Source organism: Excalfactoria chinensis, chromosome 1, assembly GCF_039878825.1.
Source record: "Excalfactoria chinensis isolate bCotChi1 chromosome 1, bCotChi1.hap2, whole genome shotgun sequence".
NCBI lineage: Eukaryota > Metazoa > Chordata > Aves > Galliformes > Phasianidae > Excalfactoria > Excalfactoria chinensis.
The window spans coordinates 136,539,772-136,559,774 of NC_092825.1; the positions used below are offsets into that span (position 1 = coordinate 136,539,772).

The following is a 20,003-nucleotide window of genomic DNA, read 5'->3' on the forward strand; positions in this document are numbered from 1 at the left end:
TTTCCAGCTATTTGGGCATAGAAACACCCCCAGCTGGCACAGGTACATATGCACATGACACTGATTTTATTACATAAGTATGCTACGTGTCTAACGATGAATAAGTATGATGTTATTAATATGAGCCAGCAGTGTGCCCAGGTGGCCAAGAGGGCCAATGGCATCCTGGCTTGTATCAGGAATGGTGTGGTGAGCAGGACTAAGGAAGTCATCCTGCCCCTGTACTCGGCATTGGTGAGGCCTCACCTCGAGTACTGTGTCCAGTTTTGGGCACCTCAGCACAAGAAGGACATGGAGGTACTGGAGCAGGTCCAGAGAAGGGCAACGAGGCTCGTGAAGGGCTTGGAGAATCAGCCCTATGAGGAGAGGCTAAGGAAGCTGGGGCTGTTTAGTCTGAGGAAGAGGAGGCTGAGGGGAGACCTTATTGCCGTCTTCCAGTACCTGAAAGGTTCTTACAGTGAGAGTGGGGCAGGTCTCTTCTCACTAGTGACAAGTGACAGGACAAGGGGAAATGGCCTCAAGTTGCGCCAGGGCAAGTTTAGGTTGGATATTAGAAAGAACTTCTTTACAGAAAGGGTGGTTAGGTACTGGAATGGGCTCCCCAAGGAGGTGGTTGAATCGCCATCCCTGGATGTGTTTAAGAGCCGTTTGGATGTGGTACTCAGGGATATGATTTAGCAGAGGTTTGTTGTTGTGGTATTGTTTTGTGGTTGTTTTTTAAGAGATAGGCTACTGGTTAGGCTGCGGTTGGACTTGGTGATCTTCAAGGTCTTTTCCAACCTGAGTAATTCTATGATTCTATGATTCTATGGTTATGCCTGGATAAGAACCTGGATGCCAAAGGACTGTTTTCAGTCTTATCAGTCAACTAAAAAAACCCCGTGAACAAACAACATCAACAACAAAAAAACAACGTATCTCTCAGTCTCTAAATATTGTGTTGTAGTTCCCCAGCAAATACTACAGATGAAGAGTGACTGCACAGATGGTACACACAGGTCCTGTAGGATTTCCCAAACACCCTTCTCTTTCCAGTGTTCTTTCACCTCATTCTCTTTTCACCCACTATAGCCTCTGTTATGCTCCTGAGGATCTGTATCTTATTCTGAACAAATTTATGTGTTAAATATGCCCATATAAATATATAAATAGACACATATATATCAAACATAGCAACAAAAGTACATGCACAACAGACATTAAATGCCTGGGACACATGCATGAAGTTTGGAATACCGTATTACTTCAGCTTGGTGTCATACCCAGCTCCTCAAGCTCCTGAGGTGCTCACAATGAGCACCAATGAGAGTCAAGCCATATGAGTTTATTTATCCATCTAAACTTCAAAGCCAGCATTACGTTACCTTGGCAGCAGTGTCCCGTCGCCTTCTGCGTTACTCTAAACCACTCTTATGGTTGGTACTCCATCTGCCATTAACTGCTTCTGACAGAGAGGATTCAGCAAATGAGGATCACCCACAACTCTGAAAGTAGAAAACTGGAACTACATAGAAAAGATAGCTTTATATATTTTTCCTTGAAGACAGTATGTAGTCAGCTCAAAATATGAACATGGCACATCAGACACAGCACACATCCATTGATACAGAAGTCTGTCTGAATCAGACGTGGATGTCATTCAAATTATTGCAGTTCTGACCTCGTTATATCATTCAATTTGCCTTTATTGCTTCCAGTGAGTATCCTCATGCCCTGTGTCTGAACAGCAATTTACTCCATTTGCAAAATTTAAGTCTACAGTGGTCACTTACCATTGCTTGTAATACGCCATATGAATTTTCTTGTATCCTGTCTGTGTGTTATTATGTGCTGAATGACAATTTTTATTTTAAAAGGAATTCAGGAAACAAAATATTACAGGCATTAATAAAAGTTCCTGGAGTGACATAATAATCCCATAACACTTTAGTGAGTTTGAACATGAAGTGACCATTGAACACCTTATTACTGCAGTCAGAAATTGAGTACTGTAACATAACATGTAAGCTAGAGAAATCAGATGGGTGAACAAAGAAAACACAATGTTCCTTGATGGGTACATCTGGTTGTTGTGGTTGTAGGTTGCATGTTTTCTTAGTCACTCAGTCCGATAACATGTCTAATGATGATTTACAAGGAAAAAAACACCTACTTTATTTAAAAAATAAATTTAGGTGATATCCAGTAATAATTAGAAACTAAATTTACTTTGAAAAGGATAACCAGAATAGAAACCACCAGTTGATTCGAAGGCTTGGGAACAGCTCATGTCATTCACTAAGCAGTCACGCGGAGCCCACTTCTCCTTCCTGCCGGTGCGGCGGGGCCGACCTGTGTCAGTCCGTCCAGCAGGTGGCTATGTCCTCTTCAGGCACATACAAACACATAGGGAGAGTCCCTCCATCACTCACATAATCATCAGTGCTGCAGTAGAAAATTAGTGGCTACATTTAAGTCATTATTTGAAGCCCTCAAAGCTTCCAGAGCATCTCCCCTGGAAAATCCCATCTCCATAAGTCGTGCAACCTGTAAGAGAAATAGCATAAAACTACTGAAACAACACAGTTTTATTCAGATGATGCGTGCATTACCAATGCAACAGTGTCAGGGATCACTTTTTTTTCCCACTGATCAGCCTGTTCAGAAGCTTATCTGTCTGAAGAGCATGTGAGCACAGCTCTGCACCACCACAAAGACATATCTGTCACAGCACGCTTAAACACACTGCCAAAGAGAGAGAGTGAGATGAGTGTTTTGTGATTGCTTGTTCAGAACCTGCCTTTTCTTGTGTTTTCAACCCTGGCCCAGTTTTGAAAGAAGAGTGAAAGAGAAAGGAAGCTTTGTTGTCTGGCTGGCATTTTTTCTGTTTTCCACTTTGGCACCTTACATGACAAGGGCAGCCTGACCCCAGGGCTCACTGCTCTTGAGAAGAACATGCCCTCCAGAGCCCAGCACTGACCCAATAGAGGAATATTACAGCAGACGAGAAGACCTGTCCATTTGCACTTAGTTGTGCTTTGCTTGAAAATAAACCTGACTTCTCCAAAGGTCATTTGCTCCGGGTGGTTTTTAGTAGCAACCTGAAAGCTACCCCTGAAACAGAGGCAGTGAGATACTTAAACTGGTTCAGTAAAATTCATGGAAGGATTCCAAATGTTGTTAAAACAGGACAAGTCAATGATGTGATGGATGAATTACCTCAAAACTGGCACAGTGAGAGAATCATTTTGGCTATCAGTAACCAGTTATCATTCTTCTCTGTAACATCACGTTCTTGACACCTAACCTTTTCCTCTGCACTAACAGATACCCGAAGTACCACAAGTTACTACATGTTAAAAAAAAAAGTACATACAACACATTTAATCTATGGTTAAATTTCAATTTACACCTGAAAACTGTGACTCTCCATTAGGCGTAAGTGAAAGTCACAATGTAACTTACTCACTTCTATATTTAATCATTCAGAGAGGGGGGCAGCATACAGAATGAAGGGGCAGCAGGAGGCACTCTCCACTCAGCTCATGCCCGCCTGTGGGTTGTGAGGTGGGAGCTGCAGGCTCAGGGGTAGCCTGGTAGCCCTGGTGGCCCTCTGGAGGATGGCATGGAGCCCTCTGCACAGAACCAAGCTAGCAGGAATGCAGCTGCAGCCCTCTGCATCCTGGGGCACATTAGCAACACGTGATAGTATCTGAAATGCCTTTTGGGAGAAAGGATTCAGGACTTTTAATCTCATCTGTTTTAGTGGCTTACTGAGAAACACAGCCCTGCTAAGTGTGCCCGGAGGTGGGAGTTCTGGTTCTCTTGATCTAAACTGCTACAAAATGTTTGAAAACTGCTACTTTGGCTGTCGGAATATAAAAAACGCTACCATCTTTTTTTTGCATTTCCCCTTCTCGCTCTATTACCCAGCGTCAGTTTCTCACCTTCTTGTAGAGAGAGAAACAAGTCGTTACTTTCAACAGCACTGCAACACCAACCTGGATCTCATAACCAGTCACTTTCTGAAGTTCCCTTTTTCTGATTTTTCACCTAAGACAACGATTTTTATGAGAAAGAGGCCAGGCAATGGAAATAAAAGCTAACCACAGCAATACAATTTGGACAAAAGGTTTTTATGGCAGTGGCTGTGAATTCTAACCTTGTTTTTCAAGAAGCGGTGGATGGAGTTTCAATGCTCCCATTTGCAGAAACATCGGGAGAGCGCGACGGGAAATACATTTTAACAACAGAAAGCTCTTTTTATCTGAGTACATTTCAACCACAGAAGCTGAATCCAGGAAACGGAGTTGTACGCTGGTAACACTAATTGAAGGTACTACAAAATCCACAAGATAAGCAGAGATTTTTTTCCTACCAGACTTTGCTAACACTCACAGATTTGAACCTGAAGAACAGGCACAAACCTTGCACTTCTGCCATTAAGACGATTCACAGATTTATTAGCACAGATCTGACAAATCAAAGGTGCTTGGGTAACTCTCTGCCTTGCAAGGCAACCAGACAGTACTTCAGATGACAGCAGCCAGGTGATCTCTACAACTTCAATGCATTACAACATGTAAGCATATACTGAAGTGCCTTCATACAGCTGAGCCCAAGCCAGGTTTGGGGTCAGAAGACAGCACAAGTTGAACTAACAACTGCTACATGAGTTCCAGCCCAACAGTACAGTCTATACGTACAGAATTTGTCACCTTATTCCCGACACTGAATAGGCTTTTAGGCTGGTCAGAATTTTACACTGGTCTCAGAAGGTGTTCTTTAGTGGGGGAGTTTCTTTCCTTTCTTTCTTTCTGTTTTTTCATTGCTTGGTTTGTTTTTTAATTATTATTATTAACTTTTCTGATGTAGGCCAGCAAGTTTTCAATCAAAACCACCAGTGCAGTGTATTTGGAGCACAATCTAACATTGAATAAAAACTAGAAATTGGATGATAGTAAAGCTTTCTCTTTGGAACAATCTCATTTTAAACTAACTGGAAATAACAGCATGGCATTAGCGGGTATTGATTTGTCTCCCTAAAATAGCAAAAAGGGAAAGAGTAACACCCTTGGAACTTATTCTCATTGAGGAATAGCAGAGACCCTGGACAATAAAAAGGCCGATGCAGCTAAGTGCAGATGGGCTAAAACTCAGAAAACTTGCCTGCACACAATAAATCCTGAATATAGAAACAAGATTAATATTCAGTTCTAAAAGTTCCTAATAAATTCTTTCTTCTCAGACAACAAACTATCTACAAAAGTCTATGTCTACACTATAGGTCTAAACCTATATTAGGCAGAAAAGGCAAACTTCTCTGTGGCAACAGTACATGAAATCAGTCAACCATACAATGGCAGGGAAACACCCTATAAGTGCCTGCTGCAGCCTAAGGCTGGCAGAACATATTTATTTCCAAACAGCCACATGACCAAACTGGAAACTTAAGCAGGAGATCTCAGTGAAGGAAAAGCTGCATGTCTACAGGGAAAATGATGAAATCTATTTGCCATCCTTCCTTCCTTTTTTTCTTGAAAAAGATATTAGCCCCGCTTGTGAAACTGTCTAACTTATAAATATAAGGGTAGAAAAGTTGCACACAAAAGCAGTAATTCCCAAGTTGATATGCAACTCTGGTTTGAAAGACAATGACGACTCACTGTCCCTGTATTGTGACTGTTAACTGAGATTTCTCTTTCTGCTGCTGTGTGATTAAGAAGTGGTGTCACGTCAGACAATAAAAGAACCAGAGGTAATCCCTGGCAGCTTTTTTAATGAAATATTAAAAACAAAAATTACCTGTTCTTCAGAAACCTCGGTAGGTGGAGGTGTGTCTTGATCAGATGGGTGATGGTCTTGATAATTCTCATTGTGTCTATGACGTAAAGGAGGAAACAGTCTATTCCAGTTTATCATCCCACCCTGAAACCAGACACTGCTGTTAGTCTTTTCAAAAAGGACTACAGGTACTTTTACACGTAAGGACCATCCACCCCTCATAATACAAAAGGCAAACATTTGAGCAAAACACTTACCTCAAACAACAAGAGCTGCTGTTGCCTTCTGTGAAGTGAAAACTGGTACTTGTTACCTCTTTTCCTAGCTACTGGAAGTGGTTGCTATAAGCTAAGGAAAAGTGCTAATCAAAGGAAGAAAGGACTGTCTGATTTCTTGCTAATGCTTCATGTTTTGCATACATTGTGGATGACATGGCTCACTACAGTGATAGGTTTCTGAGGCTGAAGAGCCTGTTCTCTTTGTGACTTTGTGCCAGGCTTTGTGCCTGGCAAGGGATGCAACAGCGTGTCCCGCACATGCTTGCTTTACATGGGTAAGAGTGAAATAAAGAAGCAGGGAGAAAAAGCAAGTATAATTTTCACTGCATCCACAAAAACACACCAGGAAATTCAGAGCACACGCTGCTGATCACAAGCCCAACTTGCAGGACACCCGTGATAGACTTTCCATGCCAGTGATTATTTCTGTAACACCAATATGACTGTAACAGACTTTCAGACTTGCCTAACTTCAGTGCATTACTACCACTGCAAAACCTGGCTGTGCTCCAGAGCCAAATCATTTTCTGACTACATGGTAATAACATAAATACACAGCAGTAACTTAAGTATGGCATAAATCACTGAACTGAAACTTTTAACAACTCAGCTTGACGCCTTAAAACAGCAAGACACACACAGAATGCAAAGTGCAAGCTTTATCATTGCCAGGGAATGACCCATCTTCCTTTCATGAGCTTTCAAAAACATTCTGGAAGGGATGTGGTATGACACCAGAACCTGCAAATGGGCAAGAGCAGCATCACTCACTCCCTCTTCTTTGCAATGCAGTTGGTGTCCTTCTCCTCCTGACCTGCTCCTTCTGTTACCATGGAGAAGATCCCCCTCCCTTTCAGTATATATAGGACAAGGACTTCCTTCCTCTAGTTGCTCTGTTTTAGGTCTGTGCTGTCGTTTCTCAGAAGACCTTCCTCTTAGGAGAGTTTTTTCTTCTCTCAGCTGGGGCTCTTCCTGTCTTTATGTACTCCTGCAGCATTAAAAGCTCTCTGCTTGATCAGATCAGCAGCAGCAGCTTAACCTGCTCCCAGACACACACACAGGGAAAAAATCTTTTATTTCGTTTTCCTGCCCTTTCCTTTGTTCTCTTCCATTGTCTCCCTGGGAGACCCAGCCAGCCCAGACACCGCAGGGGGCAGTGCAAGAGCACACTTGAAAAAGCAGCTGGGGAGTCATGAGATGCGACCTGTGAGCTTGTAAAGTGTTCCAGTCCCTTACGGCACAGTTCATCTTCCCTAAGAAGATAAGCACCAGCTATGAGTCACCACTCATCTTCAGTACAAAGTTTCCACTACTAGCAATTCGGAGTTTAAGACACTATTACATACCCACATTTCTACTTTATACGCTACACTAAGCATCTACTTAAAAGGTTTTATCTTGAAGGATTTCACATCAGCCTTGAGTCAGCCAAACAGTACAGTGCAGCAAAAAGGAGAATTGGTTTCTAGTTTAAACCTGGAGAAGGATCTCACACCTCCTACTGACAAGCTGCACTCTTCTGTGGCCTTGGAAAATCACATGTCACGTACTTCCCCATCCCTAGTTTCCACCAGCTCAGAATTATTTTGAGTTTTAATTCACTAATTTTGAATTTCTGGAAGCCTACTAAGCTCTGTAGTTCAGCAACAACAAGGCACCGATGCTGCTTTGCCTGTGTGCGTTCTTTTCAAAGACCAGAGGGGGATAAAGCAATGCTTCCAAGGGTCATTCATATAAAACTGGTGGATTGAAAAATGCCAGCGGGATCACGGCACTTTTTTTGTAGCACCAGAATTGATAGAGAATAACACATATTAAACATAAAATCTACGATAAATGCATTAATTTATCAGTATGCTGATGCATCCCAAGACTGAAATAAATGTATCTTTCCAGCCGTGTTCTTGGCTTCACCACCGAGCTACCTACTGCATCCTGTCCTGCATGCTGATGCACAACACTATAAAGACATCTGCCTTTTTATTGTAAACTTAATAATATGTTTTAAATGAATGTGCACCAAATGCATTACCTGCAGTAAGAAATCCAGATTCCCTCATAAAGTAACTACATCGTTTATTAAGGATAACTGGATGAACTACAGATATGGATGGATGAATTCGAAACAGTTCCAGGCAAAGCTTGCTAACTCTCTCCCACAAATAACAACCAGATTAGGCAAATTGAATCAAAATTCCTATGAAAGGATCCTTTTCAGCTGTCCTCAGAATATTTCAATTACGTTTGGAAACTGTGACAAACATCAGCTCTTGACTATATTAATGATGAAAGAATATCTAAAGCACAACTAGTGAAGGCCAAAAGTCTTAATGCAATTAATGATGAAAGAATATCTAAAGCACAACTAGTGAAGGCCAAAAGTCTTAATGCAATGTGAGCGCTGATGTTCAGGATTAATTACAACTTACTTTGGATGATCTATTTCTCAACTGTCTATTATTTCCCAGACTGCACCTAAGCCCACGTGCATTATGCTTCTTGATCTGTAAATGCAAGGAAGTTGTTTCTCCCCATGGGCTTGCCTCTAATCACATGATGGACATATACAAAATCAGATTTTAAAGAGCAGAGATTGAGGGAGTTGCAACAGGAACTGCTACTGTGGGCTGTTCCCTAAACATAAGAAAACAGCAGGAACTGCTGCTAACATTTCAGATCCATAGAAAGTGGAGATCAAGGCTAAGGACTTCCAGTGTGCAGGGTAACTTCTGGACAATGTTACTATCACAGCAGAAATACACTAAGATCTGATTTTAAATTTGATTCAAAGCAAAGAGCAAAAAACGTCTCAAATTAAGCCAACCTCTAAAATTCCAGTTAAAAATGTGCAGAGATTTCTGGATCAAAATTCTGCCTTGTCTCCAAGACATTATTCTGCAGACTTTCTGTTCACAACGTTATGATACGTTCTGCATTAGAGGGGTTTTTGACCATGCTAAGACACTTACTCTGAGAAAGGTCAGGAAGATTTCACATGAAGATATCCATTCTGTTGAATTTACTTAAGCAATTCTTCTAAGCCATCCAAAAGTCCCTACTGGAGAATGTGAAAGTATGCCCTCTACAGGAGACATGTAAAAAGCTAAAGCTATATTACCTGTGATGGTAACCACAGTCAACCAAAAGTTCAGGTCACCAAGCAAATCCATAATGATGATCACAGAATCACAGAATGACCCGGGTTGGAAGGGACCTCAAGGATCATGTAGTTCCAATCCCCCTGCCTAGCAGGGCCACCAAACATACGCCTTTACTCGATCAGGTTGCCCAGAGCCCTGTCCAACCTGGTCTTGAACACCTCCAAGGACGGGGCATCCACAACCTCCCTGGGCAGCCTGTTCCAGGACCTAACCACTCTCCTAATGATGCAGGTCTGAGGTTAAGACCTGAAGTCATATCAGTGGCTTAGGACCTGGACTTGTACTCAAAAGCAGCTAACTCCCAGATGAGGTTGGTTCAGGCCTCAAGATATCCTCACAGACGTTTCTAACCACAGCTCTTTCTAGCAAGTCTGCTCCCAGGCTGAAGAGCTGTATCGTGTCAGAGGTGGCCCTCAGCACAAGCATCACAACCTTCTGGAAAGCCTGTTGGTGTGCTTAGGATCACTACTGATAAACCAACTGCTTTCCCCAGTCAGTGCTCTGGGCACACAGAAACCATTCATCATGTTACCCACACAAAGGCAAAACTTACTGTTCATGCCTTCTTTCTTAGTCCAAATCTTTCATGACCAACTCTGTGAAAATTTTCTGCTCCTCAGCTAGAGGAAGGCAATCACAGAGAAAACCACCACTACAAACTACCATTCATACAAATATTTTGTACAAACTGGTGGTTCAGTCCTGATTTCTGCCTGCAACATAGTCTTCCACACTGTCATCAGAGAAAACTTGTGTCAAAAAGACAGCTTCATTCAGTAGCCGAAGAGAAGGATGATGGACACATTTAAGGAGAGGTCTATAAGCCTTCCCTACTCTATTCCTCCTACGGTTGCAATTTTTTAACTAAAGAAAACCGCAGTTTTCTTTGACGCTAGCAGGGCAATGACTTTGTTACTATCTGACAGGAGACAAACAAACCAACAACGAGACCATCTATCGATCTCTGTTACATCACTAATAAAAATGGATTAGAAAAACACTGCTGATGTCAGAACTTCTGTTACAGGAAAACAAATCGGTCACAAGCTTCAGGCAACCGAACAATGAGAGGGAGGACTGCGTTCGATGAAAGGAATGTGAAAATGGCATCTATCCATGATAGAAAATAGCATAAGGAAATACTATATGGATGAATTATTCTTGGTAACTGTCAGTACTTCAGTTGTTAGGTCACATCCTTGATTATTTTTTTTTCCCCTAAATGGTGTCTAGGACAATACTGTTTACAAGAAGAGTATCCCCTTTTCCTACAGACAAGACATCCATATCAGTCTAGAGCAAGAAAATGACTGTATAACTTGCTGACATCCCAATTACACAACTATTTTTTCACATCTCTTTCAGAGAAGGCAGCTCTCCCTGCTTCCCATTTACGTACTTACCGTAGCATATTCTTACGCAAAGTCTGACAAATAAACAAGTATTACAGACCACTAACATGTATTCACTGAAGGAGCTATCGCATGTGCTTGTATTACAATTAGATTAATTTCAATAGAATTGAAAATGCCTTATAGAAGTCCTCCTGATAATTTTTCATGTGGTTAAGATTTTTTGATAGTGTTATCTCATGTATATGGTTAATGCCAACTTGCCATCTGTTTGCACAAACAGGAAACACCTCCTGATATCTGTCCTGTTCACCTTTTCTTAACACAACAACCACAGTAAAAAAGAAAAAAAAAAGAGAGAAAAAAAAAAAAAAAAAAGAAAAAAAGGAAATTGCTTTGCATTTCATCTTTAAAAGTAACATCTTTAGAGTTTGCTTCCCTGCATAGAAGTCATTGCTTGGTGCAGCTATAAATGCTTCACTGATATAAAGATTTATTCTAAGAAACAAAAAAGACTTGCCTTTCAGACATAATCTTTTCGTTAAAAATATTGACCCCGAAGTATATGTACAGATAATATAAAGAGAAAACAGCCATGAATGACACACTGATACCAGCTGCCTCAGCATCTGAACACCGTAAAAAGATCAATGGCAATGGTAAAATTTCCAGTGGACTTATTAAAATGTCTGGCCTGTCTCTTTTTGCGAGGTAAAAACTGTTCTGGGGGTTTATTTCATCTTAAACTATTTTCTTTTTTTCTTTTTTTCCCCCCAACCTTAATAACATTCTTTTTTGAAAGGAGGCAGGAATGTAATCATACTTGTGCTGTGAGCATCACTTGTAACGATGGAAAGAATTTTTCACCATGGAAAGTAGCGCAGCAATTTCTAAACATATTCCAATTTCCTCTGGAAATTTATGCCACAGACAAGTCTCCTTAGCCCAGAGACTTTGTCTCCAACTCTTATTTGCTGTATCCTGAGCTTTGATGTCTGCGTTCTCCCAGAGGAGCTCGTGTGTCACAAAAATTCACAAATCCACATGTGGTCTTTTCTGAAGCCTGATCGGTTATTTCCTTTGAAATCCAGGATGAACACCTCAGTCTGGCCTCTGAAGCAGCTAGAGAAACAATGGAAGGGACTTCAGCACAGGCACGAAGCATTCACAGTAGCAGATGCCAGAGATGCCAAATGACAGGCCTATCTGTGCCTTGGGAGGTGAGTGGGCACGGCTGCTTCTGCGAATGTGTTCAAGGGAGGTGTAGAGAGTTTTGACTGCTTCTTAGTGTACTCATGCATGCCCAAGCATTTGGCCTTGTAGTCTGCTTGCCACACATTACAGGAAAGGGTGCTGTTATATGACTCAGGCAAACAACTGGCTGGTAGTAAGTGAAAAGCTATGAAGGTGCTCCCCAAAACTGCAAGTTAGCTCAGGACAGTGGGAGAGTCAGATAGCTTTGCATTCAACTCATTACAGTATGGTTAAACACCTATTCTGTACCAAACTGCACGTCGTCGTAACACTCACATTTCAGTACCGCTGTGATGCAATAGTTCAGCTGGAAACTGATGGATTGCTACACCAACAAGAAAGAAAGACATTTAATATCAGTCAGATGCTGAAAGATGGCATTTTTGAGAACAGACATTAACTCGTTCACCCAGCATTAGGAAAGCGTTGAGCAGGGCTCTCATACTTTGTTTGCACTAATAAATGGGGATTTTGATCTTGTCTAGGCAGGAGAGGCAAGGCTTTGAACACCTTTTCAAAGCATCTCCATTTGTGGACTTTCCAACTTCACTCTTGCATGCATGTATCAGGTGCAGTTCATCCAGACTGGGCTCTGCAACATCACAGACGTGGTCACATCTACATCAGCTATCAGTCATAATCACAACCTGAATTTTAAGTAATTGAATGATTTGAAGCTGTTCTTGTGTTGGTCCTTCAATATCCGCTAAGTGAGATAACCAGGGTGTGGCAGTCTGCTGTGCCAAATGCTGAAGGCATTTAAGGGAACCATCTGTTACTCCATTTTAAACATTTTAGACAAAACAAAGGCAGTTCTGCCCTTTCTTATTTGGCTCTTTGGATGCAAACCGGTGACAAGTGACTTATTAAAGCATGATGGATGATTAGACAGATAATACCTCACTCACTTCCTGCGCACAAACATTTTCAAACATAAGTGAGAAATTAGAGCTTCAAAACTGTTTTGATTTGAGAAGCTTAGCTAGCAAACACTGGGTACAAAGAAACCTCAAAACCAGATTCTCCAGTACACTAGCATAAACACATACTTGGGTACATAAGGGGCCAGTCTACCAACACATAGGAGGGAAAAAAAAAGAAAGATTAGTATCCCACTCAAGGGAGCAAAGATTCAGTTGCAAATGGGAAGAGCTTCTATTTGTTGACATCCTAAAGTTAACATTCAAGGTGACATACTGGCAATACTGCTTGGCAAAACCTTCCCATCTTTTGTGCTTCAACAGGCTTTAGAAACCACCAGTGACACAGATCTGTAGTATTTATGAGCTATTATCAGTGTTCCAATCAGAAAAACTGAATACCAAGATGGACCACACACTATCTGAATTACAAGCTTCTCATCTTCTATGAGCTGTGAAAGAAGGGACTCAGAGGAAGAAATGACTTCCAAACAAGACTTCAGTGCAGATGAAAGGTAACAAAAACTACTGACTTCTCAGCCCCGAAACTGGATGTCTAATTTGGCTCATGCTAAGCTGCAGGTGGAAGAACACAAACAGCTAAGAAGAAACTTGCCTTCTGTGGACAGTGGTGGATCAGACAACAGAGAATTCAATGTTCTCAAAATGCTTGGGGAGATTTTTATGCAGTGAGCTTTTTTAATGGGGATTGCTGCAAATTAAAACTGTCAGAGTTAGAGAGCATAGAAAAATCACATAACAAACATAATCTCTATTTGCTTTGTTTTGCTTTAGGAAGCAGTCCAACCATTGCTTCTGTAGGGAAACTGATTACAAACCCTAACTCAAATTTAATCATTGCCTAAAGGCTACAGCTCAGAAGCCCAGTCAGACAGAAAGAGAACTGAATAACTGAGTCCAAGAAGAAAATGATAGTTCAATGTGAGGGCAGGAGTGCTACTGAGGAGTAGGAGTCAGTGAGCCTTGTGACTCTGACAACTGGCTGTTAATGAGATGCATTCACCTTATTCTAGTAGTACTACTAGCGTCTGTCAACTCATGGAACTGCTGGTTTCCATGAGAAAGACAGAAAATATAAAGTAGATACATAGAAGAAATAGTCTGGATATTACTTTTGAAGTAAAAACAAGCATTATTCTCAACACAGAGAAAACATTAAAACATTACAGAGGGAAAAAAAAAACAACCAAACAAACTAGATTTGTCAGAAAGCAAAGGATGATTAAACAGCTCACTGAGTTCTGAAAAAATATCATTTTCTTTGCAAAAATGGAAAAGAAAAAAGGTTGATGGTATGTCCAGAACAAACAAGGGAAGATGGAGTCTCAATTTAGCCACAGTGATTATTGCTGCAGCGTAAATAGGTTGGAATAAACCCCTACATCACTTATTAACAGACCTTATAAAAATATGAAGTCAACTCTGTAGAAACACAGCTCAGAGATCAGAGCTCAACTAACTCTTTTATTCTATGAGTACCCCACCTATAGTAGTGTTTAAAATTTATGGCAACGTTGAAAAAGGCACTTCCTATTCAATTATGCCACAAGATCCCAGAGTACCTATAGGTAACACACATCAGTTGGAATGGAAGCCTAATCAGAGAAGAGGATTTTGCATCACACTGGGCTGAGAACCTCCCTCATTTATTCAGGTATAGTTGTCTGGCACATTCTTCTCTAGCAACGATACGTACATCTATAGGTCAGTACGAACAAGCTCCTTCCATCTAAAGTTCTGTGAGAATTTCCAGGGCCTTGGCAATGTGCAAAGGTTGCAAGACATCTCCGGGGCCCAAGAGGCCTCTTGAAGCGCTTGTTGGTACTCAAGCTTCTCAAGCGATTTCAGAAGACTTTGCTAAAGTAGCACCTCTCTGCATCAGTGTGAAAATGAAGTATGTTCAGATGCGACTCTTCCTTGAGACAGCAGAAATAGGCTGTCGGTATATTCACTGAGGGATTTGTTTCTAGCATCATGAGTAAGGACAACATTCCTAAGGAGGAATTCTTGTCTTAGGAAATTGCTCTGTTAAATTCTGTTTTCTGAGGTCAGAAGTTTACTACTTAAATATAACCAAAAGGTAAATCAGTGATCTAGCCTCAGTCCTTAGCTCACATTATAAGTAAGTTGCAAATTTCTCAGGATATGAGACGCCCCGTAACAATAAAGACACTCAATGAATCTCCCCACAGAGCATCCCTCCAGTGTCCCAGGAGGAAGACATCCAGTGAGTGAACAATTAGGGGAAGCAGCATTGTTACAGAAGAAGTCTGGTCTCTGCAAGCAGGGGAATCAAAGATATGAATCAAAGGGGGTCTGGCCTCACTAAAAAGTACCAGGAGTTGGAACAGAAAAACAAAGACAGGAGGGAAAAGATCCGCCCCCCCTCCCCCCCCCAAAAAAAAGCTTAGAAGTAGAGGAAATGGTAGAAGAGGTTTTCATATATTGCTGTAGGCTTACCACAGACACTTGATCACCTCAGTGAACCAGAAGGTTAAGAGAAACCAAGACACAGGCAACACTGTCTTCAACATGTTCGATGTGAATGAAGGATACCGAGAGCATTTTTTTAAGATGAACGGACTAGGATTCATTCTCCAGTCCCATATACAGAATGGGCACAGGAATGAGCACTAAAAGGAGAAGTGGTATCTAATAGCGAACAGAAGGTGCTGACCGCTTTTCTGTAATCTTCCACAACCTTCCTATAACCCAGTGAAATCAGTGCTGCCAGCAACACCTCGCACGCACTCCTCCCTCATCTACTTATAGTTTGGTTATCTGCAGTCTCCCTCCAAGCTTGTCAGTGGGAAGTGAAAATCAGGCTGTCTCCCATCTAGCACCCCGGTGCAGCAGTTTCTTCCCCTTTCCCATCAGGGCTTTCATTTGGGTTACAGAAGGATAAACTTCAGAAAAGTAGTGAGAAATGAAACAGATTCAGAAATGCAAAAGTCGGGAGAGAATAACCAAAAAGTCCCATTGATACTACAGCATCAAAAGGATAAATTAGTGCCTGAAGATATCAACTACCTCCTGTTTGGACTGAGAGAAAGGGAAATTGCATTGATGCCTTCAGGATGAAGTGCAAATGCCGACTGATGGGTAAGATGTGATGGGAAAGAATTTTCTCCAAAGCAAAGAAAAATGTAGAAGAGGAAAGACAAAGTATGGGAAATAACAGAAATGAAGGGGAAGAGATGAAAATTTGGGAGGAAAAATGACATAGTGAGGAGTGAAAATGATACAAAGGAAAGAAAGAGATCAGATTTACAGAAAAAAGGGAAAACAAGAGGATACATTACAAAAATGAGAAGACTGACAAAAGAAAGAATTAAGAAACTAGGGTTCAAAAAGCAAAACAGAGCAGGCAGCTATTTTTTGAGGGTATGAATACATACGGCACGCATCTTATTTCGCTGCCTCAAATGGAGGATGGAGGTGATGTTCAGTAATCCCCTGTGACAAGTTCAGAATTTGTCAGGATTATCAGTGGAAGGGAAAAAAGGACAAAAAGTTTTCAACATGCACACCACCATCTGGTTAAGGACTGTATCCATAGCAACGAGAAAGCAAGACAAAAATCAGACACTGTGTAACCACACTCCCCTGCGAAACTAGCAACGTAAGGTAATTTTTCAGTTTCTAACAACACGCTCAGACACAGTACCACTGCACATCTCAGGGCTAAATCAAAACAGTGTACATCAAGTCACGAAGCTGCTGGCTTATGCTCAAGCTGTGTCCCTCACTCAACCTGCTCCTGGAAGCCGTGAGTCTCTGGCAGCCCAGCAGTCACACGCACACCTCTCTGCTTCAGCATCCTGCAGGCAACATCTCTGCAAGAGAAAGACTGGGCAAGGCAAAGCTCTAGGAACTGCCAGCAAGAACATTTTGTGTTCTTTTTGGTTTTGTTTTTTTCTTCCTGTAGAAAACATCCAAAATAAATTCTGTTTCAGATAAAAGAATGTAAAAAGAAAAAAAAAAATAAGCCTCTACATTTTAGAGATAAAGTATAAACAAGTTAAGAAAGTTTCTTCCCCCTGTTGTTTTTAAGCTTTTCCTCTTTTCGTACCATTAGGCTCACGTTCTTCAGAATTTCTTGTAAGAACCTGAAGAATGAGCTTAGTACAAGAGGGGTCCGTTTAAGAAAGGGGCTTCTTTACAGCCAGAGGACACTTAGCTACACTGTGCAGGACAACAGAGGTTGTCCTGAAGACAATGGGTTAAAACCACACGTCATGTTCTTGTGTTTCCTATATGCTAACAATACATAGGGAAAGTGCATTGTCTCTTCCCAAACAGAAGAATTTAAGAGTAAAGGAAAAGGAGGAACAAACAGAATTCCTGCCCAAGGGATAACAAGAAAATAGTTGCGCAATGACGCGCAGAGGAAAGTTAAAGTTCCCTTTCCTTGGCAAACAACACGGAAAGCAGGAAAGAAAACATTAACTTATCTCACCTACGGACAGCATATTGGGATGCCGAAGACGTGTACAATATTCTTTTGCAGTGTAACTCAAACTTGAATTTGATAACTTGTCTGATACACTTCACAGCTTTTATTACTGTCAGTTTCACAAAAAAACTCCCAATGACACTGACTGGCATTCTTTACCAGCACCACTCCCACAGGTACGATTACCACCTAAATTCTATCTGCAGTGTGATGTGTTCAACTCCACTGTCTTCAAATTATACCTTTGTAAGCTTCTAAAAGCAAAAGAATTGCACAATTACAACAATCCGGAAACGTGTTTTCGAGTTCTGAATATTGAGACTGACATTATCCTGTTTGTCCTTCTGTACCACTACATTTCAGCTTTTGTGAAGGGCACTGTTCATGATTTTGTTGATATCCAGTCAATTCTGTGAGTCACAAACAAAGCCTGGTAAATGCTTTCCTAACAAATCTTTTCTGAAGAACCTTTCTGAAACGTTCACACACTGAATCCTTTGCCTTCTGCTCACTGGTTTCACAACATAGCACTATCAGATCACAAAATGCAGCACTAAAATTAAAGACCAGCCATGTAGGCGATTTGAAAGAGTTTCACCAACATTTAAGGTAAACCATGTCACTGCTGCTCAAACAACACTCATTTATTTTACTTAAACTCCTCCATATTTTACTAAGAAACCTCTATTTGGAGTCAACAGCGAAAAGACATTTTGCCAACTTCACTGTTTGTAATCCCAGGAAAGGAGAAGGATAAGAAGAAAACGTTATCAACTCTTATCATTTATAGTTCTGAACTTAATTAATACTTCTTGCAGTTCAAAATATATTATAAAGATGGTATTTCATAACTGGCAATTTCTTTCTCTTCTCATTTGAAGAAACTTAGCTGAATCTTCACAACAGCTTGTGGCCCAAAAGACACCTTCAAAACACCTTCTAACAGAACACTGACATTGAATTATTTCTAGTTCATTTCTTATAGTAAAACTGGTAAATGTTCTAATGGGGATAGAGACGGGAGTCTTTCCACCTGAGGAACAATTAATTCAGATCAAAATGTTAAGAAACGGAATAAGACCAAATTCCAAGGAAACAAAGATATACACTCTAGTTGTTGGCCAAAGCCAAAGCTTTACGCTATCCTACATCTAATTCTGTCAACATCATATTGAAGGTAACACAGGTATATTTACAAGCGCTAAGCTACCATAAACGTAGTAAGAATTCGCGTATCAGTACAAAGCTGCATTTCAGGCAGAGAATTCAATAAATATCACAAATTATCAGGCTGAAATAAAATTATGGACAATGTATGCTCGCATTGAGAAACAGAGGGCCAATACTGCCTGCCAAGCTTGACAGAGCAGCAACGTACATTTTTAAGGTATAGGAAGAAGTTAACTGAGACACTGTCTGTCTTGTTTTACTGCCCTACAACAGAAAGCATGTGAACATCTTTCACTGCCTTGACTAATACAGAGAAAATAAAGGGCTCTGCTATTCCATTTGGTAAGGAAATAAGATGAACACTAAATGCAGCAGAGAAAGTTCCTGTGGTTGACCTCTGTAAGAGAGTTAGATGATTGAATTTCAGAACTTTCTCAAACATGCAAGCCTTATTCAAAGTACGTTTGCAAATAAAAGTTATCACGTTATCTCTGAAAAGGATGCAAACAATAGTAATACTCAGAACAGTCAGAGAACTTTCATCAATGGCTCTTACCAAAGACCATGGAGAAGCAGGCACTTTACCTTTCAGGCTGACTTTTGGTGAAAGAAATGTCAGAAGTACTGACAGCCTCACAACACTGACCAACACTTTGATTCTACCTTGTGAAGCAGTTTTAACATGTAAAGGTATACAAACACCTAAATGGCTAATAGCCAGTGAACAAAAGAGCAACGGAGAAGAATACATCAAGCAGGAACCATAAAATAGACAAACTGAAAACATATGTTTCCCATAAACATAATCTTTATGGAGAGTGTATCAGTACCTGCTGCTGCCTTTGTCTCCTCATTTGGGCAACCTGAGACATCATGATTTGTCGATCCAGTAGCTCCATTCTCTGCTGCCTCTGGATGTCGACTGTTGCTCCCATTCCCACTCGGATTTCATTCGTTGGTTCCGCAGATGAGAAGATTGGTTCAAGAGTCCAGGAAAATATCTTTGCTACCCAGCTGGGTACACAAAGAATTCGATGAACTTGTAATATGCTGCTATTGTAGCAAATCCCAGAAATCTAAAAGCAAAAATGAAACGTTAAAAAAACAAACCCTTTAAATACAGCAAATTTACTTGACTTAGCTGCAGATGGCCTTTCTATTTTAAATGTACATTTTAATGTTTGTACCCAGAGTCTCTGGTCAAGAACCAAGAATAGGGGATTTCTTTACCTCCAACTTCCTCACAAGTACAGACTGTTACATTTCAAAGTCTATGTACAGCACTGCCTGTGACTCAGAAAGCTGCTCTTTTTTTTTCTCTCTTTTCTTTTTTTTTTTTTTTTTTGAGAATTTCACTCCAAACCAGGTGACTGCTTCTCAATCACGTTAAGAAAGGTTCATTCTACCTGAAACCAGTTTTGTTTTACTTAAATAAAATTTTGCTTTCTAGTAAAGGAACTGGTCAGAATGTGCTGCACGCTGACCTGAGAAGACTAAGACTGCCCTTGAGGATGATGAAGGGTTGCAAACATTCCTTAACAAAAAACAACTCCCTCACAGCTTCTGTCACCATTCCCAAGTCAGCCTTACACAGAATCAATCCCTGGGTTGGAAGGAACCTCAAGGAT

The 20,003-nt window shown here is 40.8% G+C and overlaps 1 protein-coding gene across 1 annotated transcript in view; it reads right to left on the minus strand.

Annotated features, from left to right (window-relative positions):
- Positions 1–1,304: 1,304 nt before the first annotated feature.
- The window catches only part of UBAC2 (UBA domain containing 2), an 89,884-nt gene continuing 71,185 nt past the window's right edge, over positions 1,305–20,003 (minus strand). Inside the window, exons 7-9 of the mRNA XM_072342183.1 lie at positions 19,206–19,451; positions 5,785–5,907; positions 1,305–2,526 (exon numbers count right to left, since the gene is read on the minus strand). Of these exons, the coding sequence (XP_072198284.1) occupies positions 2,419–2,526; positions 5,785–5,907; positions 19,206–19,451 (477 nt within the window). The 3' untranslated portion in view covers positions 1,305–2,418. The remainder of the gene's footprint in view (positions 2,527–5,784; positions 5,908–19,205; positions 19,452–20,003) is intronic.